At 41.3% G+C, this 22,194-nt stretch overlaps 1 protein-coding gene across 2 annotated transcripts; it reads right to left on the bottom strand.

The window, feature by feature from the left end:
* Positions 1-1,683: 1,683 nt before the first annotated feature.
* On the bottom strand, positions 1,684-21,395 carry ano5b (anoctamin 5b). 2 transcript variants are annotated; one of them, XM_084002560.1, is made up of 21 exons: positions 21,106-21,395; positions 16,712-16,756; positions 12,865-12,920; positions 11,346-11,453; positions 10,461-10,529; positions 9,985-10,269; positions 9,669-9,788; positions 8,543-8,670; positions 8,292-8,426; positions 7,337-7,442; positions 7,132-7,192; positions 6,560-6,711; positions 6,400-6,474; positions 6,074-6,299; positions 5,757-5,935; positions 5,551-5,648; positions 5,107-5,237; positions 4,775-4,980; positions 4,468-4,652; positions 3,890-3,995; positions 1,684-3,798 (listed from the first exon to the last, which is right to left on the bottom strand). In XM_084002560.1, exons 1-21 carry the CDS (start codon positions 21,179-21,181, stop codon positions 3,574-3,576), a joined length of 2,772 nt encoding a protein of 923 aa, XP_083858686.1. In that variant the 5' UTR covers positions 21,182-21,395; the 3' UTR covers positions 1,684-3,573. The 2 variants fall into 2 exon arrangements, with proteins under 2 accessions (XP_083858686.1, XP_083858687.1); XM_084002561.1 differs by lacking the exon at positions 16,712-16,756.
* Positions 21,396-22,194: the final 799 nt, after the last annotated feature.

The raw sequence follows: 22,194 nt of genomic DNA, 5'->3' as shown, positions 1-22,194 counted from the left end.
ATGTATGGCTGCTTCCAGTTGACGTAAGTGACCCGGGTGGAGCTAACTGGTAATATCAAGTTCAAGAGAGTCTCATTTCGGCCTACGCCGATTTTAAGAACAAGCACACTCTCTCGGCACAAAAAAAACGTGATCCTTTGGCTGCATCCCATTGGCCAAAAGTTCTGACTGGACTTTGTAACCAGGAAGCAGTGAGATAATCAAGCTTGTATGAGATACCACTCGATGATGGTTTACGATTCAATGTTGAGAAGAAGATACGGGTCAGAGAACAACTTCACCGTGTGGTTTTTTAATAAGTTGAAATGCATTAATGGCGACTGTTGAGTCGTATCAGTACGAACCTGCAACTCACAGGTCTAACTTTCAGCTAATCACTGACCTTCTTTATACTTTGGCCCCGCCCTCTACGCCGTCAATCAACAGAGCCAACACAGTCGTTGGGCCGAATGATATTAAAGGAAAAGTTCGGAATTTTGGACATAGGACCTCATTTCCAACTTACCCGAGGTGATATAGGTTGGTGGAGACCGTTTTCAGCACAATTGGTCCAGTCCTTATATTTGCACAAGTCACTGTTGCTAAGCTGGTGTTGAGCTAGCGCACGTCAACGGTAACATCCAGCCTGTCTCTAAAAACAGCTTTAACTGCTCCGCAGAACACCCGAGACAAATGTATTATGACGTCGGACTATCGATGTACATGTCAGTGTTGGTAGAATAATTAAAAAAAATGTTTTAACGCTGCTACGAGTACTAGCTGTCACGACTGTAGGGCGCTTAGGTTTCGTTTTTACGCACTACTACTAACACGCAAAGTAAAATTCCGCTGCTGCTGAGAAACTAGTCCCTCAAAATGTATTATCATTGAAAATGCAAGGTTGGTTTAATTTCTAAAATTATTCTACCAACACTGACATGTACATCGGTAGTCCGACGTTATAATACATTTGTCTCGGGTGTTCTGCGGAGCAGTTAAAGCTGTTTTTAGTGACAGGGTGGATGTTACCGTTGACGTGCGCTAGCTCAACACCAGCTTAGCAACAGTGACTTCTGCAACTATAAGGACTGGACCAATTGTGCTGAAAACGGTCTCCACCGACCTATATCACCTCGGGTAAGTTGGAAATGAGGTCCTATGTCCAAAATTCCGAACTTTTCCTTTAACGTCTGGAAACATAGTTTCTGACGTTAAAACTTTCGAACTGGAATTTGAGCTAGAAGGAGGATTTTCTAACGACGAGGTGAGTTTTAAACTTTAAACATTTTCAGATACATTCTGTAACGTTGATTGAATTTGGACACAATGTAAACAAACTATCTAAGCAGCTTTGTTAAACATGGTAGAGGTGTACGTAAGCTATGTGGCTGATGTTGTCGATGGACAATGCCATGTAGTAACACCTTTAAAAGTACTCACAACGGACCTTACAGTGAAGATGGAGGCATGTGGTGTCCAGTAGTTGGAATGAACTCTGTCTTTTAGACATTCATTTATGCTGTGTTTGTCAACAAGGAAGGAAAAATTCCAATAAAAATTCTAATTATTGTGCTTTATACATCTCTGGGAGGCTCCATAGTATAAACCTTTTTCCTTGACCTTGCTAACAGTTTTTATTTACTTTTTTTTTTTAAATCTGCTTTTGAGTTCTACAAACTACGCACAAATAAAACTCATACTAAAACTAGTTATCTCTTTATTTATTGTGAATCTTTACACATTTAGTGCATTTATGTACAAGAGACTATACAGTGAAAATAGAATATAACTGGCACAATATTTACAATATATTAGCAATTCATGGGCGCATGAAACCAGACGAAACAGCTCGCAGCAGCGACACGTTATATGAAACAGGTTTGGAAATCAGATAGGAAACTTTGTCATTAGAAAATCATACAAAAGCACAGAGGTTTAAGGCATTTGTGTTTGTTGGGAAATACACCGTGCAGGGTCACTCTGCACACTGCTGACATCAGCATAACTCAATCAACAAGTGATGCTCAACAAACATTAGTGGATGTTTAATCCTGAGATGCGAGTTATTCAGGCTTTGCTTCTGACCGTGGAATATAATTTGCTGATAGCTGGAATCACAACTGCGTCATTTACAGAGTAGATACAAAGACATTTCGATACAAACACAGAAAAATCTCAATTCACGTTAAGCTTAAGAGGATAAAAAGTTAGCCGGCTCATAAATGACTAAGCTACTGTAAAGAAACATAATCTCAGAGTACTTCTCTGGTCCCTTGACGAAGTAGCAATTTATATGTAGTTAAATGTCTGAACTGCTCGATGGTCGTTGTGAGGCGATGCTACAAAATAAGAAATCGTTTGATAAGACAGCACTTTGAGAGAGGTTTATGATGTAAATGGATCAATAAATTAATTGCACAACAATCCATTTAAATAGATGATATAATATTAATATCTACAGAAATACTTAGTAACCAGAGGCGGTAACTATAAAGTCCTTCACTGAAATCCTCCCTCGCATGTATCCCAAAAAGGTCATCTCTGAAATGAAGCTTAAATTGTTTTTGCAACACTATGTGGAGACACTAATAATGTGAAAACTGAAAAGAGAAAATACAGGCCATTTATTATCTATGTGTAATACAAGGAGGGGCAAAGATGGCACACAATCGACAACATGAACGGATTGTATTAAAAACAGAAAAATCTGTCAAGAGATTTTCTTGGCGTAGTCTTTGTAGAAATCTTATAATTGGTCCCGCAGCAAGTTGGAAATGCAACTTGAAGATGAGATGCATGAGCCTGCAGCTGCTGTCTCGCCGTATTACTAATGCAGGACTGATGCACACACTTCTGATTGTTACAGTATCCCTGCATTGTGAAGGAGGTACTTGGTTTTCTAATGCACAGTTTTGACGAGACTTTCCCTCAACATAATACACTCACTTGACGAAAAATACAATCTAACGATCAGAGGAGCTTAACGACGTAGCTACCAATTTTTAAAAAAGCAACTTTGTAAGTTGCCATCAATAGTTAAAGGACAGAAAAAGGATATGTGATGTATAAGATACATCTTGAAAATTATCTGATTTTTTTTTAACTTCAATAATTTTTAGAACTGACATGCATGTTGGTTGTAAACAGTTGAGACCAGCCATCTTGTATTCTCATCAATTCAATAGTATAACAATATATATGATAATGATCACATAGCCAACTTTTTAAAGGGTAATGTCACATATTCAACGCCACAAATGTCAACTCTCAGCACATACAGAGATTATTCGTTTTTCAGTCAAGACCACAGGGAAGCTGGACGACATTACAAGGGGAATGACGCAAGCTGCACCTACAATCCTTTTGCTCTTTGCTGTTATTTTCCAGCTATCTTTTTTTGTTTTGTTTATGGCACAGGAATGTTTCATCTACTCAAGAAGCTGATTTAAAGCAAAGTGAAATGTTGCATTCATTTTTTCTGATGCCTCTACAGATCCCAATAATTCAGCGATAACAGATAATAGCGTTTATATCCCAAAGACAGAAGCCCTTGTTTATCGATAGACATGTCTGTTCTTGGCTCGGAGCATGAGGCTACTGGCACTCAGACAGCACTTCATGCTTGTCTGTCATCGAGGACATTTCCGACGGTGGCTCGGTTATGGAGTTGGCACTGAGCTGGCCTTTGAGCATCTGCACCTCGTAGTTATGCAGGTGCTCTTGAATCAGGTAGCGTTCTCTTTTAAACCGAGCCCTCACACCTGACGGGACGTCGGGGATCATCCACGCCACGAAGAACTTCACCACGAAGACCACATGCTGCAGAGGAAGAATCATCACAGTCAAGATACGATCCTTTGACTCTGAGCATTTATTCTTTAAGTAAGGATTATTATGGTCATGGTCTTACCTCCATGATAATAATGAAGGCCATTTTGGCTGCCAGGATGTGCCAGAACTGCATGGTGTGTGTGTACTCCTTCTGGTGGCCTGGAGGGTAGCGGTAGTCGCGGTATCTGAAAAAAAGAAAAAGCAATATCATACTACAGTCATTAATATTTCTTGAATATAACCATGCTAATACCAGATATCTTTCTTCAGATAGCTCAAACAACAGCTCATCTTCTGTTCAGATAATGACAATGGAAACATACTGTCATTCAAAACATATTATCTACTATAATCATATAAAGTTTATAAGCAACATATTAGCAAATATTTGCGTATTCACATGTCCAGCAAACACAGAGCAGCACTAATATTTTCCTTCTAACTGCTTTTGCTGGAAACGTCACTATGAGACAGGGAAGAATCAAAACAGGAGTCGCAGCCTGTAAAACCGACGCAGTGAAGTGAAGGATGCGGAAAAGATCCTTTAGCTGAAGCTGAGAGGAATGAAAGAATCTGGTGACAATTTTCGGTGGGTTTGTCACGGGATTATCGCCGTCACGTTGCAGTCATTTTGAACAGTTAATGGAGCTCTCATACCTGCAGGTCGTCGAGTTATCAAACCAGCTGTCCCGTTCGTCGGGCATGTTGACTGCATGTATCTGAGAGATGCTGTATATCGACAGGCTGTTGTTGACGTAGCCCATCATGCTGGTATCATTACCGTAGGCATACAGGTAGACCATACGGGGGATCATGTCTGAGGTGAATGCCATTATGAAAGCCTGGGACAGATGGAAGCACAAAGGGCTGTTACACATTCATCAGACATGAAAACACACTAACGGGCACAGATTAGACAAAAGAAACTAACATTCTCACACACTACAACACGCATAACACTCACGTTGGTAACCACAGACAAAATGGCCACTGCGTTGAGGATTTCCTGCCACGCTCCGATGTTTCGGGCCTTGGATGCCACCGGTCTTCTGAACTGGGTGGTGAACTTCCAGGCGTCCACCCTGATCTCCAGGATGTTGTTGAACAGAGCCAGGAGGGGAGCCAAGGGGAACGAGGCCACAAACAAGGTGATGAAACCAAACTGGACCACTGAAAAGACGGGCAGAGCAGACAGAGAGAGTTAGCCATTAAATAAAAGACATTCATGAATAGTGCAGCCATTAATCTTGCCCTCCTGTTCAGATGCAATCTCTGTAAACAAGGTCAGTATCTCACCCATCTCCAGGTACTCATAAAACAATCCAAGCTGGCTGAAATTCAGCAGGACATAATCCTGCTCCCAACGGCTGGAAGAGTTCTCGGGATGGTGCCGTCCCTTTCTGCTGCTCCACCAGTTACGCATCAACCTGTCAAGAAGCCCAAGAAGAAGAACAGACGTCAAACTGCTAAGACCTTAAGAGATCTGATAGCTGCACAAAGCCAACGAGACACTCCCAGATAGACGGGACTCGATCACTCGATGTAATCTGCAAGTCTGAAAAATCATTTCAAATACAAATAAACATTGATATTTTTTCTGCATAGCAGGAATTATATTAATTGAGGGTAAATATTGCACCCATTTGATGATAAAAGTGCACTAGAAATCACTCTTCTCTTCTTGCCGTGGCTTATTGAGGTGACTGATGAAGATGGGGGACAAAGATTGGACAGACTCACGGCAGCAGAGCTTCCTGAATGTTTCCCCAGAGTTGTTTTCCTGCCATCACAATCACCAGCTGCGTGGTCAGTTCGATCAGACATCCTCCAGGGTCACACTGTCACAGAAGGACGGTTGTAGTTTACATAACGCCGTTTCATGTGATGCACCTCAACACCGGCAAAGTAACGTTGATCTATATTGTATAAAGGGCAATAAAGCTCACCTCCTCGTTCCTCAGTTTGCTCCATTTGCCGAACATATACGAGTAGTCGCCAGGATGTCCAACAAATTTGCCTTTGAAGAAGGCCACGTAGAAGCACGACGAGTAGTAGTTGACGAACTGGAAGAGGAACATCTTCATCGTCAACCTGTTCTCATACTCGAGGTGGGTCTTTGGGATTTCTGAATGGAAGCAAACGTTGCAGTTAATCAGCGTAAAATGTTTATGGTGCCTTTTGGACATAGAAGGACTAAACTGAAGGCTCTCTTGTGGGTTCTTGGTCTTTCTTTGCTTCTGCAAATCAGAGGAAATCTTCTCACCCATATCTGTGATCCAAACAGCAACTCTCTCATAGAAGAAGTTGAGGATCATGATGATGACGAAGTTGATGCAGGAGGCGGTGACAGAGGTGGCCAGCTGTGGAGTGATGAATCTTCCCACCAACTGGATCTTCCTCATAGGGTCTTTAATGATACTTGCGAAGGCAGCATGCACGGCCAGCCTGTACGCTATCACCCCAATGATGCAGGCCACGATCAGAGAAATCTGTAGGACACGCACACGTGAAGCTGTTGAGCGTCGGTGACCAGGCTGGGAATATCACTACGGTGATTGTAAACAGAACACGAGTTAAACATTCAGTTACCCAGAATATAACAGTGGCACCCGAGAGGCAGAAGCGAGCACACTTGCTGGTGACGGGGAGATACGGCTCCAGTTCCTGGAAGATTATTACAGTTTATTGTTTTACAGTTTTAGAAGTATAGTACCACAAAATAGTTTGCAAACCACAGAGCACATATTACCTGAGTGATCTTGTTTAGTCTCTTGTCGGTGCATCGGATCTCGAACTCGGGCCGGATTTGAAGCTGCTGCTGCTCCTCTTCGAAGTCCACCAAGTCCCACTCGTACTCCAGCCGGGCCTGGCGGCGTTTCCAGAACTCCAAAAACAGAGTCACTGCCAGACAGCAAAGAGTTGTTGGCAGTCGCCTTGAACAAATCGATGCTGTTTACAATGAGAAGTCTGACGTTGTGCAGATGTGTCCGATTCATTTTTGAGCTTTTACAGCTCGAATCACATTCCACCGACAAAAAACAAAGAGTGCCCGGGTCGAGATGGAGGGTCGTAATATGCTTCAGTTGCTACAACACTTTTATTTTACAACACAGTTATTTTTGGGGCGCACTTGGCCTCAGTGTGCTGGACAAGCTTCCGGCTGCTTAGTGCATAGCAGCATGATTACGCTGGGCTCAAGCAGTACAGATAAAGGTTGGGGCTTCAGTGTGAAATGGCTTTAACTGTGAAAGTCTGTCTCACAGGGGGGGGGATCTGCCACACAGGTTAACCACCGGAGGAGCAGCATCGGCCGACACTTACCCCAAATCCCCATAAATATGGCAAAGAACACCGTTCCCTCATTATCAAACAGATGGGATTGCTGGAAGAGAATATAAGTTCTTCAGAGACACACTGGGCACAAACAGGGTGACATACTGCTGACTCAGCAGGTGACAATTTATTTTAAATCTGAAATGTTTATGTGGTAAAATTATTCAATTAAATTATGAAAATTATGTTTTACCCAGGATGAGAGACACGTGGAGTTGAGCGTCCAGAACGGGCACTTTTTATCACAAAGTGGACACATCACAATACTGCCTCCGATTTCAGCGTCACATATTTCTTTGCTAGAAGGAGAAAAAAGAAAAAGAGAGATAGAATACAAAGTGGGCTGTTCAGTTGTGAACAGACCGTCATTCTATTGGAACATCAAAAAAAAAATGCATAAAATCATAAGCGATAATATATGATATGAAGCTGCTTTTCCTGGTTTGGGCCCTTTAGTTCCAATGAAAAGGAATCCTAATGCAGCAGCAGTTTTATTTAATTAAATACATCACCTCCAAAATTAGTTACTTTTCCTTGAATGAAACAAAAGAGAAAAGTCTACATGATTCTCTTCTGTTGATTGTTGAAGTCTTGATTGTTCCTTTTAACAACAGCAAAACTACACCAAAACAGCTGTTTACAAACTCTCACACAACTATGCAGTTTTATAGTCGTTTATCCAGTAATTCAAACACGTGCATCTTCTCTAAAACCTTTCTATTTAAAACACACCTGAGTTTTCTAAGATTTTCTAAAGATGCACGTTTGGCAAGTACTTTGTTTATGACTGGATAAATGGGACGACTTGTGTGAGAGTTTGTAAACAGATATTTTGATATACGGTAGCTTTTGCTGCAGATTTTTTCATTCTTCGTCATCTTTGAGGCATGCAAGAAAAACAAAGCTTTCTTCATGAATTCAAGATAACACTAGGGGGAGTAACGGATAAAAGACTGACCATTTTGGAGGTGAGGTATTCCTTTAAGACAATAGTGTGATTAAAGTCCTTAAAGTAATGATTGTCCTTTAACGGGCTGCACAGAAGCATGACTTCAACCCTGGCTAACCCATCACCATAAACATTTGGGTGTCCATATACTTTTGGCCACATGGTTATCGTCTCCCTGATGCCCTCTGCTGGTACAAACCTTGATATGTTGTCATCATAACTGAGCACTCCATAGGTGAAGCATATAAGGCCCATGACGGCTGCGAAGAACAGCATCTCTGTGTAGAAGCCCAGCCAGGCGAAGTAGATCCCGATCTTCTCGCCATAGTACTTCCTGCAACCAACAACAGCACGTTTAAGTTTTGCGGTGAACTTTCCAACACGCTTCAGCAAAAATAAATATCGCGTGTGAAAACAAAAGATGACGGCGTTCAGGTGCTGCTTGTTAACCTGATGAGGTTGAGAGGCTGCTCTTTGTAGAAGCAGAGAAACCTGGCCCAGTGCTTGTACAGGTTGTAGCGCTCACTCTCATTCTCACTCTCACGCCTCGACGTTCCTGCCTTCTTCCAGTATCGACACTGAAAGGAAAGAAACAAGGTGATATGAGGCCAAAAGGTCTTTAATACTTTATTATATTAAGAGAAGGAATGAAAGAAAAAGTCTGAAGTATTCCTTTCATTCCTTCTCTTAATATTATATTTTAATAGCAGTTTCATCACATTTTCATTGAAGTGAAATAGAAAAACAAGAGCTTGGTGCTACATAATGTGCTTAGTTCGGAACAAACTAATGTTATATCTTGTTAAACTACAACCATGCTGAACTATGAAATGTTTATTTAATTAAGAAAAAACGGAGAAATGTTGAAACAAATTAAGTGAACTTGAAATAAAAGTCCTGCATCCAATTTTTTTTAGACCAATTTGCGACTACATAAATCCATTTTTTATATGTGAAAGTGACAGTAGTAGTAGAAGTAGTAGTAGTATTACTAACTCTACACTGATCCTGTCAGTGTGTTTAATCATCATTTGTTAAAATTTAAGCAATGTACTTAATATGGCAGACAACTGGAGCTGCTCCGTCATACTCATGTGACATGCCTCTTACTCCAATAATATTCTTCCTTCACATCCTCCCTATTTGGCGCTCTATTTAAGCTACAACACTTCCCATCTCCCCCTTTCGGCTGTCAGTGTCACCGCTGCCACGTCAGTATTGCTGTCTGCTTGCTGCTAACCCTCCACCAGCATCCACCTGCAGGCTCCGGGGGAGTTAAGCTATTTATTCATCATCACTACCCATCATCTCTATGTAATCACACATGGGGAGAGATGATGCCGGAGCCTAGACGCCAAACTCAAACTATGTTCTGTTGCTACAATAAACATTCTAAACGTGAGTTGTCTGACTGAAATATGGTTACTCATATTCATCATAGCAAAAATCATGCATGTCGGACCGAGATCAAAGTAGTAGCGTGACATAGTTTTCTAAAAAGTGTCATGAAATGGAAGCGCTGAAGTGAATGTACATCGATGTGTTTGACCTCTGTCCTTTCCTCTCTGTGTCTTACATCATGTAGTGGAAAGGCTGCTGTGTACGTCCCATTGCTGAGCAGCCGCTTGATTCCCGTCTTGTCTTTATCTCTCTGATCCTCTTTGTAGTAAGGGCAACGGGCCAGGATGTAGAGCACCTGGCAACAAGGACGGTTTGTGGGTAAAATGTTGCTTCATTGTGACACACGTGTTCTAATGCTGTATAGCAAACCCTAAAAGAAGAACAACTGTGAGATTTACACTGACCTATCATTCATGAACACGTAAATCTTAAACCCAAGCGACGTCTACAATGCAACAAGTGTATTCTGATTTTAGATCAGAAATACTTACGATTCTGTTTCTTGTAGAAGGCGGGAAGAAAGAATTCTCGTCAGTGATGTTGAAGAATTTGGTCTTGGTCTTGTCGAAGGGGATGGTAAAGTAGTCCGGTGTGGGATGCATGATGTCCTCTGGCAGGCGGAAAGGGTATGAGAGCCACTCCAGTGGGACGTCCTGATTGTGGGGGATATCGCTCTTCTTGAAGGGAACTTTGACCTTTAGGATATCAGCGTAGTGGGCCAGAACGTTCCACGGAGCGTGAATCTTCAAGAAATACGTCCTTCGGTCTTTGGAGTCCTGATAGGAGGATAGACGGAGGAGAGGAAAACGTCATTGATTATTACACACTTTCCTGTAAGTGCTTTGAAGGATGGCACTATAATGCGTCAGAGTGAGCCATCCCTTTAAGACTTTTTTGTTGAGAACATGGTGCACCTCAGCAAACTATCCACTAGGTGGCGCAAGTACTCTGTGGTTAAAGCTCTTACTGATTTGTCCTCTGTCTCCAGCTCCAGTCCTTGTTTCTCAAGGTTGGCCTCAAACTCCCTCCTCCTCTCCTGTGGATAAACACACACACACACACACACCACAGACGTCAGAGCCACACACTCATACAGTTTGGCATGTCTTCTCCTTCTTCAATGAGACATTTAACAAAGCCGCCGTCTGAAGCTCCTCTGCAAAAAAACTTCTCTTTGATTCATTGGTTGTTTGTTGTTGTAAAGGTACTTTAAAATGGATTCAGGACACAGTTATCAGTGGACACTAGGGGGAGGCAAACCCTTGATTGGGGAGGGAGGGAGCATAATGTTTTAAATGTGACCCTGGTATATAAATGCTGAGTCGACTGGCTACATGTTACCACACTCACAATGAAAAGTCTGAACCAACTTCAACACATAAATGTTTCGAAAATGACACCAAACACATACATATATATACGTTCAACTCTCATTTAAGAAACAAACTCAAATATGGCAAAATTACATTTCAGTTGTTCAGAGACAAAGTCATTGTTTCACTGGTACTGGTGTGAATGTTACATAAATAAGGCTGAGGAGAGAAACTTTGAGTCTCTGATATCATGATCGCTGATGATGGCGTGCTTCAAAATATGAAGATGTATAGTCCTCTTCCTTATATGCATGTGGGTGGCCAGCTATGCAGACAGCTAAACACACTTCCAATCGAGTTTAAAGATATAATACTGGAAGCTACAAAGGGCATTGTCCTCATTTCCTCTTTGCAGTACCATGTAATCCTGTTCTGGATAAATATATATTTATACATATATTGTGTAACGTCCGCAATATCACAGTTAGTCACAGGGCACACTGTAAAATGCTGAGTTGGCACTTTTCTGTGGCACTTGCCTGTTTCTTTTCTCCATCTTTGTCATCTACGTACGCCAACACAAAGTCTATCCTCCGACTTCCGTCCCTGAAGAACACGGTGTCTTTGTTTGGTTGTAGCTTGTCGGTCTGAAGACAAAAGTGTTTTTAAGAGAATGTTATTTCTTTTGGAGAAGAATTTAGAGGGAGGTCACGGCGACTGCAATGAAACCACTTAAAACAGGAAATTCTGGACACGGTACAATCCCAGTCTGTCATTATACTGAAATAGTTGATGGTGGCAGAGAAACATGCTCTACATGCTCTTCACTTATTGTCTTAAGTCACATTTATGGTCATTGGGAAACCTTAGTTCTATACTTGTGGAAGGGCTCGATTCTTACTACATTTTAATTTTGTGCAGCCTGACACACATTTTATTATATGAAGATAAATAAAATAAATATTTTTAATTTGAACAGAATCAGAATTATTTTGATGACATTTAAAATGTGAAGGCTCATGTATTCTAAATGTAAATTTAATCATATGTAGCAATACATGAGTCACTTTAACACAATATTAAAATAGGTCCATTTTCAATTTTCAGGTTTATGATGCAGCACAGAATAGAATGCAGAGAACAGCTGGTTGAAAATAGAAATAAATGACAAAGCAAACTATAGAGGGTGAACCACGGCATGGAGTCCCCAGTCTGTTCAGTAGTTCAGTCCTGAGCCCCACCCAGCTTGTTTATCAGACCCTCACATCCATGAACAGACTCACTGGTAACAGGGGCGTTAATGCTGCTGGTTCAATTGTTATTTAACCATCTGCTGCTCTAGACATAAAAGTAGTTGATGGATTACCACTGAACCTTTCACGTACAAATGGCAGAAACATAATATAACCAGTGTTATGAATTAAGATGATAAACCATCTGCTTGCTGTCCTCGCTGTATCACTGAAAACACAACTCGCTTCTCAAACACTTTATTTCTGTCTCGCTGAGAAAAGAGCAGCACTTTGAGACACAGAGGTCTTGTGACTCAGCATTCAGAGTGGTGAGTCGACACGTTTGTCATCTGAGCCTACGGAATTACACAAACATAAACAATGACAACCTTCTTTGTACAAAGAAATTTAACCTAACATAACTAATGCTGAAAACCTTATATAAGACAGTTATTTAGCAACATTACTATTAAAGGTACAGTTCGTCATTCTGGGAAATAATTCATCACTTTTCTTTGACTTGGTAAAGTAACTATGAAGCTGACAATCAAATAGCTTAGCTTAGCACAAAGACTGGAAACAGGTTGAGCTCTTCAACAAGAAGTTGCCAGGCAACCAGGAAGTCAATGCATCCAGCTAAAAAAAATAGCCAGCTGTTACCCCGTGTGAAGAGTTGTCATTTTGCATGTTTTTGTATAAATTAAATAAGCATTTGTTAATAAGAGGAGATGGTGAGATAATTTTGTTTTATGAAACTGTAGCTTCATGTAGAGTGGTATCACGGCTTCCCATCCGGGAGTGTGTTGAAATACCCAGATAAACGTACCTCTGTATTTCCAGGCAGAGATGTTCTTTCAGATGATGAATTGACACCATTTTCATCTGCAAAGGAAATAAGTCAGTCAGTAGTTATAGGTGAAAGAAGTGAGCTTGTGACCGGACGATCGTCGGTCAAATCCCCAGGTCCGGCAGGACACTGAGGTGCCCTTGAGCAAGGGCCTTAACCCCAACTGCAGATCAGACAGTGGTTGGACAGAATGTGATCAGGGTCGACAGTGAAACGTCTGATGTGTTCAATGTATTCATCATTATATAATATGTGTGTACAGCAACATATTACAACAAAACTTTGTTACAAAAGCAATTTAAAACAATGAAAGATATTAGTTTTACGTACTGGGTTTTGTTAATGCATCGTGTAAATTTTGCATATAAACTCAAACAGAGGTAAATCCAGAGATCCAGAGACGGATCCCTGGTCAAACTAAACTACATGTAGCAACGCACGTATTCTCTTTAAAGACAAGTCTGTTCCACCTTCCTGTTTACATGCACTCACACCCAACAAGGGACAACAATAGCTCCAAAAATAATGTCATTGTTAGAATTTCATCATGTGCCTGTTTAAATAGTTTACACCAGCATAAAAATAAGACAGTATTAACCCTTGAGTAACAGAGTGGGTATCCTTCACTACGTACCACACCGATATCCATGTAGGATACGTATGCAGAATAATAACAAGGTTCACTCAAAACCTCGCTGTCCCTTTAAGAGTAATGAGCCGGCCAAAAATTGTTATGCATCGCTGACAAATTCAATTTCACAAGGGCCACAACATAAATTTCTACAGTCATAGATGTACAAAGGTTGCGTTTTACACACAAACACACACACCTCTACGTCTATATTACAATGACACAACATTCCTGCAGTGCCCCTTTCTCCCTTCACTCTGGCAGAGGGAATGTGCTCATGTAGCATAGCTCTGCTTGCTGTCTGCTCCCCTTTTATCCCTGAATGGTGGGAAAGCACCACTTCCTGTGGGGGAGGCTGGAATGTCCATGAAGGCATCAGTGAGGGGGAGGGGCCCAATGTTGGCACTGCTGCTGTACCAGAAGTCTTGCCCTTCCCTTGATGAAACACACAAAGGAGCTTCCTTCAGGAGCCACCTCTGTTTAGACACAATAACGTGACAGACGGCAGTGTGCACCAATGAGAGGGAGACTGTGGTGGCTCCTCGTGGAAGTTCAATGATAGGCCTGAGGAGTCATAGAAATATGCAATCAGTTAGACCCATATGAATTCCTGAAGTGGAAAAAGGCCAAATGACACTGTGATTTTTCCACTGGGCTCTGGGGGTGCATCGCTGACTTTGCAGCTAATCTAAGCAGCATTTTCTTTTTCTCTTTCCTTTGCCTCACTTTTTCGGTCTCGCTCCAACTGTGCACAGACAGTTATCAGAGTCTGACTTGAGTAAACAGAGGCAAAAGGCCAACAGTGTGTTATATAGTTAGTCAGAGAGGAAAATAAATGGAGAAGGGTCATACAGAGTTTCCTGCCTTTTGCAGGACTGAGCAGCAATGGCAGACTTCGGCAAAGTGACTGCCACAAACAGGCTTTAACGTTAAAAATAACTACTGTGTAATTAAATCACACAGTTATACATTCATGCACAACTCACCATAGCAACTTTGGCTTTAGAGGCAACTAAATTACAACTCTTTTAAAAGTAAAGCTCATGCACTATGTTTTCTTACACACTTTCCACACACGCAACCCAATTACCCTCCAGCCGCTGTATGTTTACAGTAGTTGATATCTCCTGTGAACATGCCCGCCAGCAGAAGGCTATCTTACTGAAAAAGTGTGCCAGTAACCTCGAGAAGGCTCAAAATAGCAGCATAGCAGCCGAAACAACCTTTAACATAGCAGCCATAGCTACTTTTAGCATAGCAGCCATAAGTACATTTAGCATAGCAGCCATAGCTGCTTTAGCACAGCAGCCTTAGCTGCTTTAGCACAGCAGCCTTAGCTACCCTTAGCACAGCAGTCGTAGCTACTTTAGCACAGCAACCGTAACTACCTTTAGCATAGCAGCCGTAACTAACTTTAGCACAGCAGCCATAAGTAGCATTAGCACAGCAACCGTAACTACCTTTAGCACGCCTGCAGCTGGCATCCAAACAATCTAACTTAACCTTATATCCAGCAACACTCTACGTGAAGCATCGCAAACTACAGCAACAACTTAAGGTGATTAATTAGCTTGTTGGATACATTGTTGTTGGAGATACTGGGATACTGGGCTGTTTGTTGTGATAAGTGTCTTGGATGACTTAGCATTTTTACTAGCATTAGCGCCTGAAACTCCTCACCACCATGATATTTAGTGTGACATGTATTACCGGTAGTATGTCCGACACACACAGTCCAGCCATAAACTAGGTCTCACCTAGTCTTATTCTCCTGGCACTTGTTGTGCATGTGTTTTATAAAGGGATCGCTCTGTTTTTTGGTTGTTTCTTTCATGTTGTGAATTCCAACTCATCAAATCTTGTGAATGTGAAACGAGAGAAAAATGAAGCAGCAGAGGCTCAGTTATGCTGAAAAAAATTAGTGGCCTAGAGAATATCAGAGTAGTGACTCGTACCAACGCATCAGTTACCAGAGGTAGGCCTATGTGTAGTGTGTGTATCTGAACACAAAACAATTAGTGCTCTACAGTTTCGTTTGACTTGCCAGCATGTGGAGCTGGCAGGAGAGAGCGGCCCCCTTTAGTGAATGCCAAAGTGAGTCATCAAAACAAATGCCATGAAAGTAAACCTGTAACTCTCAATCCAAACTGACAGGGCATAGTATTTGCCTGGATAGAGGCTGTGAGGTGATATCTCAGCCACCCACGCTCCCACGTACCCACACACACACAAGCACAATCCATAATTCATATCCTTCAATATCAAAAGACTAGGAACAATCTAGTTTTGACACTTGGGAGGCTAAGCACATGTACACCAGCGGTGATAGTTCACTCAAGTACTGTAGTACACTGGATTACTTTCATTTTTCCTACTTTATACATCTACTTCAGGGTTTTTATATGACATATATAGTTACGTTTTACTATGAGGATCCAAATTGTACATTCATGGGCTTATAAAGCACTCCAATACTTCTCTGTTGTGCACATGTGTATGAGTGGGCGATATGGATAAGATTCTCTGTAATGGTATATGTAAATTTATGTTGTGATATTGACCTCTGGGAAGTCAATTGAGTTACTGTTTTCAGAAAAAACAACCACACTGAACTGTTGTTTTTTTTTTGTAAATCCAGACCATTAATTACTTTAAAGCTCCACATACTTCATCACAATGATGAAACAATGTCACTGAAATGACCATATTTTGACACACAATGACCCAAAATGGCCTATAATGGCAGTATAGCAAATTATCTGATGGTCAAAGCATGTATACATTGTCAATCACCCAGGCCTAATTGACCTGAATTCTGTGTGCACATGTCTATCTACATTATATGCATATATACACTTAATACACAGTACACATGAGTTCATGCATCAGTGCAGATTAGTCAGTCCAGCCTTGAATACAGGACACAACACACGGAGCTACCAGGAGCCAGGCTCTGCAGATACAATCAGAAGCTGAGATGGAGGCTGAAAGAGCAGACAGACACACAGACACACTATCTGGTTCTGATTAGAAGATTGAAGAGCAGTGTCGAAACAGAAACAGAGAGAGGGTCCATTACTGAGTACAGCTCAGTGCGATGAGAGAGTGGATAAGCAGAGAAAGAGCAGAGGCCGGCTGATGATGATGACGGGACAGACAGACAGGCATCACATAAAGCCTCTGATCTGCCCGTACCTGAGTGCAGGTTTATCCTGAATGCGGTCAACACTGCAGGACCATCTTTAAAAGGACAGACAGATAGACACAGGTTAGTGTTAAATAGGTCAGGAGAGGTGAATAAGCATCATTACAGGTGAGACGGTCTGATTGACTGCAGAGAAAGCCTAGCAGTTAACAGTGCCCATGGGCCTACTTTACTACTCCACCACAGCAGAGATAATAAGCAATAAAAAAGCTCAGCAGGACACTGAATCTCATGTGGCGATCCAGTCCGAGGTTTCCATCTGTAGCACAGCATCAAGTGATGATAACCTGAAAATGATGGAATGAGTAATACGACATGAATTCAATTACAAAACAAATTGTTTTTCACTATGACTCAAGCCGGCTGTGTGGGTGTCTAATGTCTGAAAAAGCACCAGTAACGTTCTTTAGCTCTCAAACAAGCACACCTCAGATCTTTGTTTTTGTATTGCAACCCGTGCAGACTAACTAACCACGGATCCTGACTGTGACAAAACGAACCTTCTCTCAAGGGAAGTGATACTAACATGTCTCAGATTGCCTTACAACTCCCCTTGCCAGAGGGACTGCTTGTATATGTATATGAAATATAGATGTGATACAGGTTGGTACTCCAGGCTCAATGGGTCACAGTGAAAGTCATCCTCAAAACAGACTCTATACAGACGAGCCAAGTGCCTATCTTGAATATAAGGGTGAATTAGGCAAATGTGGCAGACTCTCACGTATGCAAGTTAATGGTGACTCACTACACTGAAATATTAACTTCCATACCCAAACACACGAGTAAAATGAAATAGCATAGCAGGACGTGCTGCACACCACGATAATACAGTGAAACCACAACATCCTGAGCTCAAACTGGGTGTAGGTCTTCTTTGACAACGCATCCTCTCTATCTCCCTCCACATTTCCTGTCACATCAACTAATATACAAAAGAAAAGATCCATAAACTACTCCATATCAATGTTGAAATTAGATGAATACCAAACTAACAGCTCACACAAACCCTATGAATCGTTATACTAAGGAGAGAAAACCAAGTAGTGTGTTTGAAGCATTGGTTGTGCCATTGTGTTTTCATCAGGCCTGTATTGTCATGGTGAATACACTTCCTTTCTTGTCATCAGGATGTTGTCGTTCCAGAGGGGAGATTTCCTGACAATGCCCGGAAAGGTTGGAAAGTGTAAAAGCACCACAAACGTTTATGCAAGAGGTTGTGTGCAGGGCAGAGGAGATCATGTTTTATCTTCATAAAACACAATAACATAAAATACCATGTTTGATATCTTCGATAGTCTGTTAAGGATGGCTTTTTGAGGGAAGAGAATACTTGTCAACACAGTACTTTAGGACACTGAAGATTGCTCTCTTGCTTTCGTGTGACATACAACCTTTGACCTGGTTGTTTGGTTTTGATATGGTGGTGATGTGTGAGATGGCAACAGGGTAAATAAGTTTGCTTGTTTCTGTACCATCAGTTGCCTTATAATCAGACAAGGCGACTTTTATGAAGAGATACTGAAACAAACTGAACAAATACAGTTTCCACAGGCACAGCTGTTCTATAAACAGCTCATAAATGTACTTAAATGGCCCACGGGAGTGTTTGATTTCCCCCACCTTTCATATCCATGTACCCAAAAGCGAATAGGCCGAGGCAGAAGGGAGGCATGTAGAAGCCATGTACTAAACTTAGACTACAACATTTTATTTGAAACCTAAAAACATACAGCGGGAAAAAGATCTAAAGAAAAGGTCAAAAGAATTCTACCGTTGTTGTCCTCTAGTTTGTCGAGTAGAAATCTTGGACTGCATTTCGTTTTCTTATTTAGTATCATGCCTCCATCAAAGTGGGTAATGCAATTACAAGGCCTGTTTCCATAGCAACGCTTTGGCTCCGTTTCACCTCTGACTGGAGGATGACTTCATCTGCCGTGGCTGCAGAAAGCAGCATGAGATCACCTTAAATGGAAGCAAATCCCCTAAAATATGAGTGATCTATAAATATATCTTAATATTGAAAACACTTAGAGCCATTTGATTAGAAGTATTGGCTGACGGTCCCTGAGGAGAAAACTGGCAACCCACTACAGATAAGTAGTGAGTCCAATTAAAAAGATTAACTGAACAAAGAAGACACCAGTAATATAATGTCACAGTGGACATCAGTCATGACAGTCTATAAATCAGTGTTTGGGCAGCTGTGAATCAGCTAACACACACACACACACACACACACACACACACACACACACACACACACACACACACACACACACACACACACACACACACACACGTATATATGCCAAGGTGAGGACAGACGCCTCTTCTCCCACTGTTTTCTCTAACACATGTGGCTGAAGGTCTGCCCTGATAACAGCCTGAACAAAGCCTCTGCAGGACGAGAGCAGTCTACTAACCCGAGATAAACAGGCTCGTGGCTTCATTAACAGGTCGCTGATGAACACACTAAAGAGTGTTGGATCCATAAATGAAATTATCTGGATTTATGTTTGAATGCCGTGGAATAACTATCTTTACTTTTGCAATTCCCTTGATGATCGTTCAGTGATACAGTTTTATGGGTGCGACCGATTTCATCCTGCTGTGAGGGTTAAGTGAGCTACAGGTTCTTTGTTATTATTACATAATGTAGATACAGATATTTAATAACATGTTATCATGTTAAAATACTCTTTTGAAAATAACTCATATACCTAATTGCATTTTTAAACAAAGTTTAAAAATGAGTTTCGAGTGGTTGTTATTTTTTGTCCCTTTCTTACAGTAATCAGTAACTCTCTCTATAAGGATCTTGACATAATTTAAATTTCCCTATAACAGATCAATATCTTCAGATTGCATTTATAACAGTGCTTAAGTATATCCTAATGTATCATTGTATTGTAAAGTTCTAAGATACACTTTTATTGTATCATAATAAAGCTAAAAGGGGCACTTGGACTTCTATAATTCATCGTTGCTATTTTAACGGAATTATTTCAGGACCAAATACAAATTTTAGCCTCTCATTCTCTGAGCAATGATCAGTAAAACACAGTACTGCTCTTATCATACGAGCTCCAGACTTTTCCCATTCAGAGATATGGTAAATATATAGTCATTCAATACACGCTGTGCATGTGTCTTCATAGTATTTTTGTGGCATGGACTCCCAATCTGCAAGTTTGGATGTGGAGTCTAAAATATCGATGGGAAGACACAAACCTGGCATTTTAGTCCCTGAGATAAGGATTATGTAAACAGGGATTCAGGACATCACATCAAAACCATGACTTTGTTGCTGTACATCAGACACATGGGAAATTAGAACTTTTAAGTGAAGCTCACCTCATGTCAGTCAGTCTTCAACCACACATGTGTTACATTTGTCCACGATCAATTATCTTTCCATTTGACATTTAAAATATGGGAGAGAACACAACCATTTGCATCCTTTTCTGAAATTTCTAATAGCACACTAAAGTGCAATCTCTGCAGATCTGTTGCTTAACAACAGCAATACAGCAATGTCATCTTCACAAACGTTATACTATGGGGAGCTATATGGGAGTCATCATGCAGCACTTAAAAGACCACAGCCCTCCACTGCTACTGTGACATATGGAGGTCCATGGAAGTGGAAACTATTCATCTGAACTCGTTTCCATCCTCGGAGATTGCTGGACAACAAATAATGGCTAATTCCATCTTCACGCTAATGGCCAAAAGGCACACATAAACCAGACCATAACCTCCTGATGGACTCTAATATATGAAACCATTAGCTTGCTGTTTAGGAAAGATTCAGCTGTGGAGAACCATCTCAGAGGGGGCAATCCAGATAGAATAGAGGAGAATTTATTTAGTCTTATGCTTCCTTTTGTCAATTGACTAAAAAGTCCCACATTAACAACCAGCATGTCTGTTGTGATCTATTGCCCCCCGGCTTGTCATGGGATCGCTGCAGTAAACAGCTAGAAAAGTGTTGGGGTTTCTTTTATGGTGGGTTTAACCCGCTATCCACAATCCACTGGGAGTTGACAGCCCTGATCCCCTGACTGAGATACCTCCAACTAATCCAAATCATATATACACACACACACACACACACACACACACACACACACACACACACACACACACACGAGGATAGCCAAAATGCTTATTTTAATTAGATCTATTCTTTGGGATACGGTTTATCCCACCAAGGGATTATTTTGGGATTATTACTTCTAACGTTTCACCATGGCTAGTGTGTCTAAACGCCACAGGAGCTTCGCTACTGTACAATCATACAAGTAAGATAGCCTCTAAGACAAACAGAAAGAAATCTCATGCATGTTAATGCGTGCGTCCTTTCATTTCATTGAATTACCTCCTGTCTGTGAATCTGTCGCGCTCTGCAGCTCGATCAAAGTTTCATCCTTTCCCTTTCCCGTTATTCGTCTCATAGCGGCCGAGCGGCGGTGTGTTATTCTCACGGTTTCACCTTCTCAGCAGTGGGGGGAAGGCAGCGAGGATGCGGATGAGATCCCGTGGCATCGAGGAACACGCCACCATGCACGCATAGGCTGATCACGCGCTGGAATCAATGAGTCCGATTAAGATTACTGGATGGAAGATCCCCACTGAAAACGTTACCCTGCTTGGCTCCCTGGCGCTATCCGAGAAGATCAGGCGCATATAAAGGGGAGTGGCACGGGGAGGGGGGGTTAGTGTCGGCAAAGTAGTGTGTGTGTGTGTGTGTGTGTGTGTGTGTGTGTGTGTGTGTGTGTGTGTGTGTGTGTGTGGTAGTAGTAGTAGTAGTAGTAGCAGTAGTAGTAGTAGCAGTAGTAGCATCGAAGTAGTAAAATAGGAGCAGAAGCAAGTTACCTGTGTAAACTTCCAATAAAAAAAGAAAACTCAAACACTGTAAGTCTCAATAGGATGAGGACATCTGGTGGTCATTTCCAATATTGCACACGTGTATTAAAACCTACTCTGTGCCAGAATTTATATTATATTTATAAGTCATGTCAAGAGAAATAGGGACTGATTTCCAATATGTTGTCGTGTATGAGTTATAACTAAGTACAGTGTTTGGGTTGCCAGTTTGTGAGAAATCCCTCTTGCTGGTGTTTATTGTACTCCAGCTGGACATGTTTGGGTTTGTTAAACAATTATTAAAATCAAATTAACACAAGTAAAAGAAACTAAATACGGAGAATTGAATATATTATCTTGCCGCTGTCAAGGTATTCATAATACACGGGGGGAGAGGATAGTGAAAATTGTTTATTTTTCCTCACTTTTGTAACATTGTTAATGGTATGGTACATGAGCTTAGTCTGTGACAGTCCAACACAACCACGTCACAGACTGCAGCCTTAAAGATAGATCCATGAAATTCATAAGCTTCAAAATCATGGTATTATTAGTGTTTACTGCATAATGTTCATCTCATTACAAACAATTCAACACTTAA

Source organism: Eutrigla gurnardus, assembly GCF_963514095.1.
Source record: "Eutrigla gurnardus genome assembly, chromosome: 1".
In the NCBI taxonomy this organism is placed as follows: domain Eukaryota; kingdom Metazoa; phylum Chordata; class Actinopteri; order Perciformes; family Triglidae; genus Eutrigla; species Eutrigla gurnardus.
This window is presented reverse-complemented; position numbering and strand designations above follow the sequence as displayed.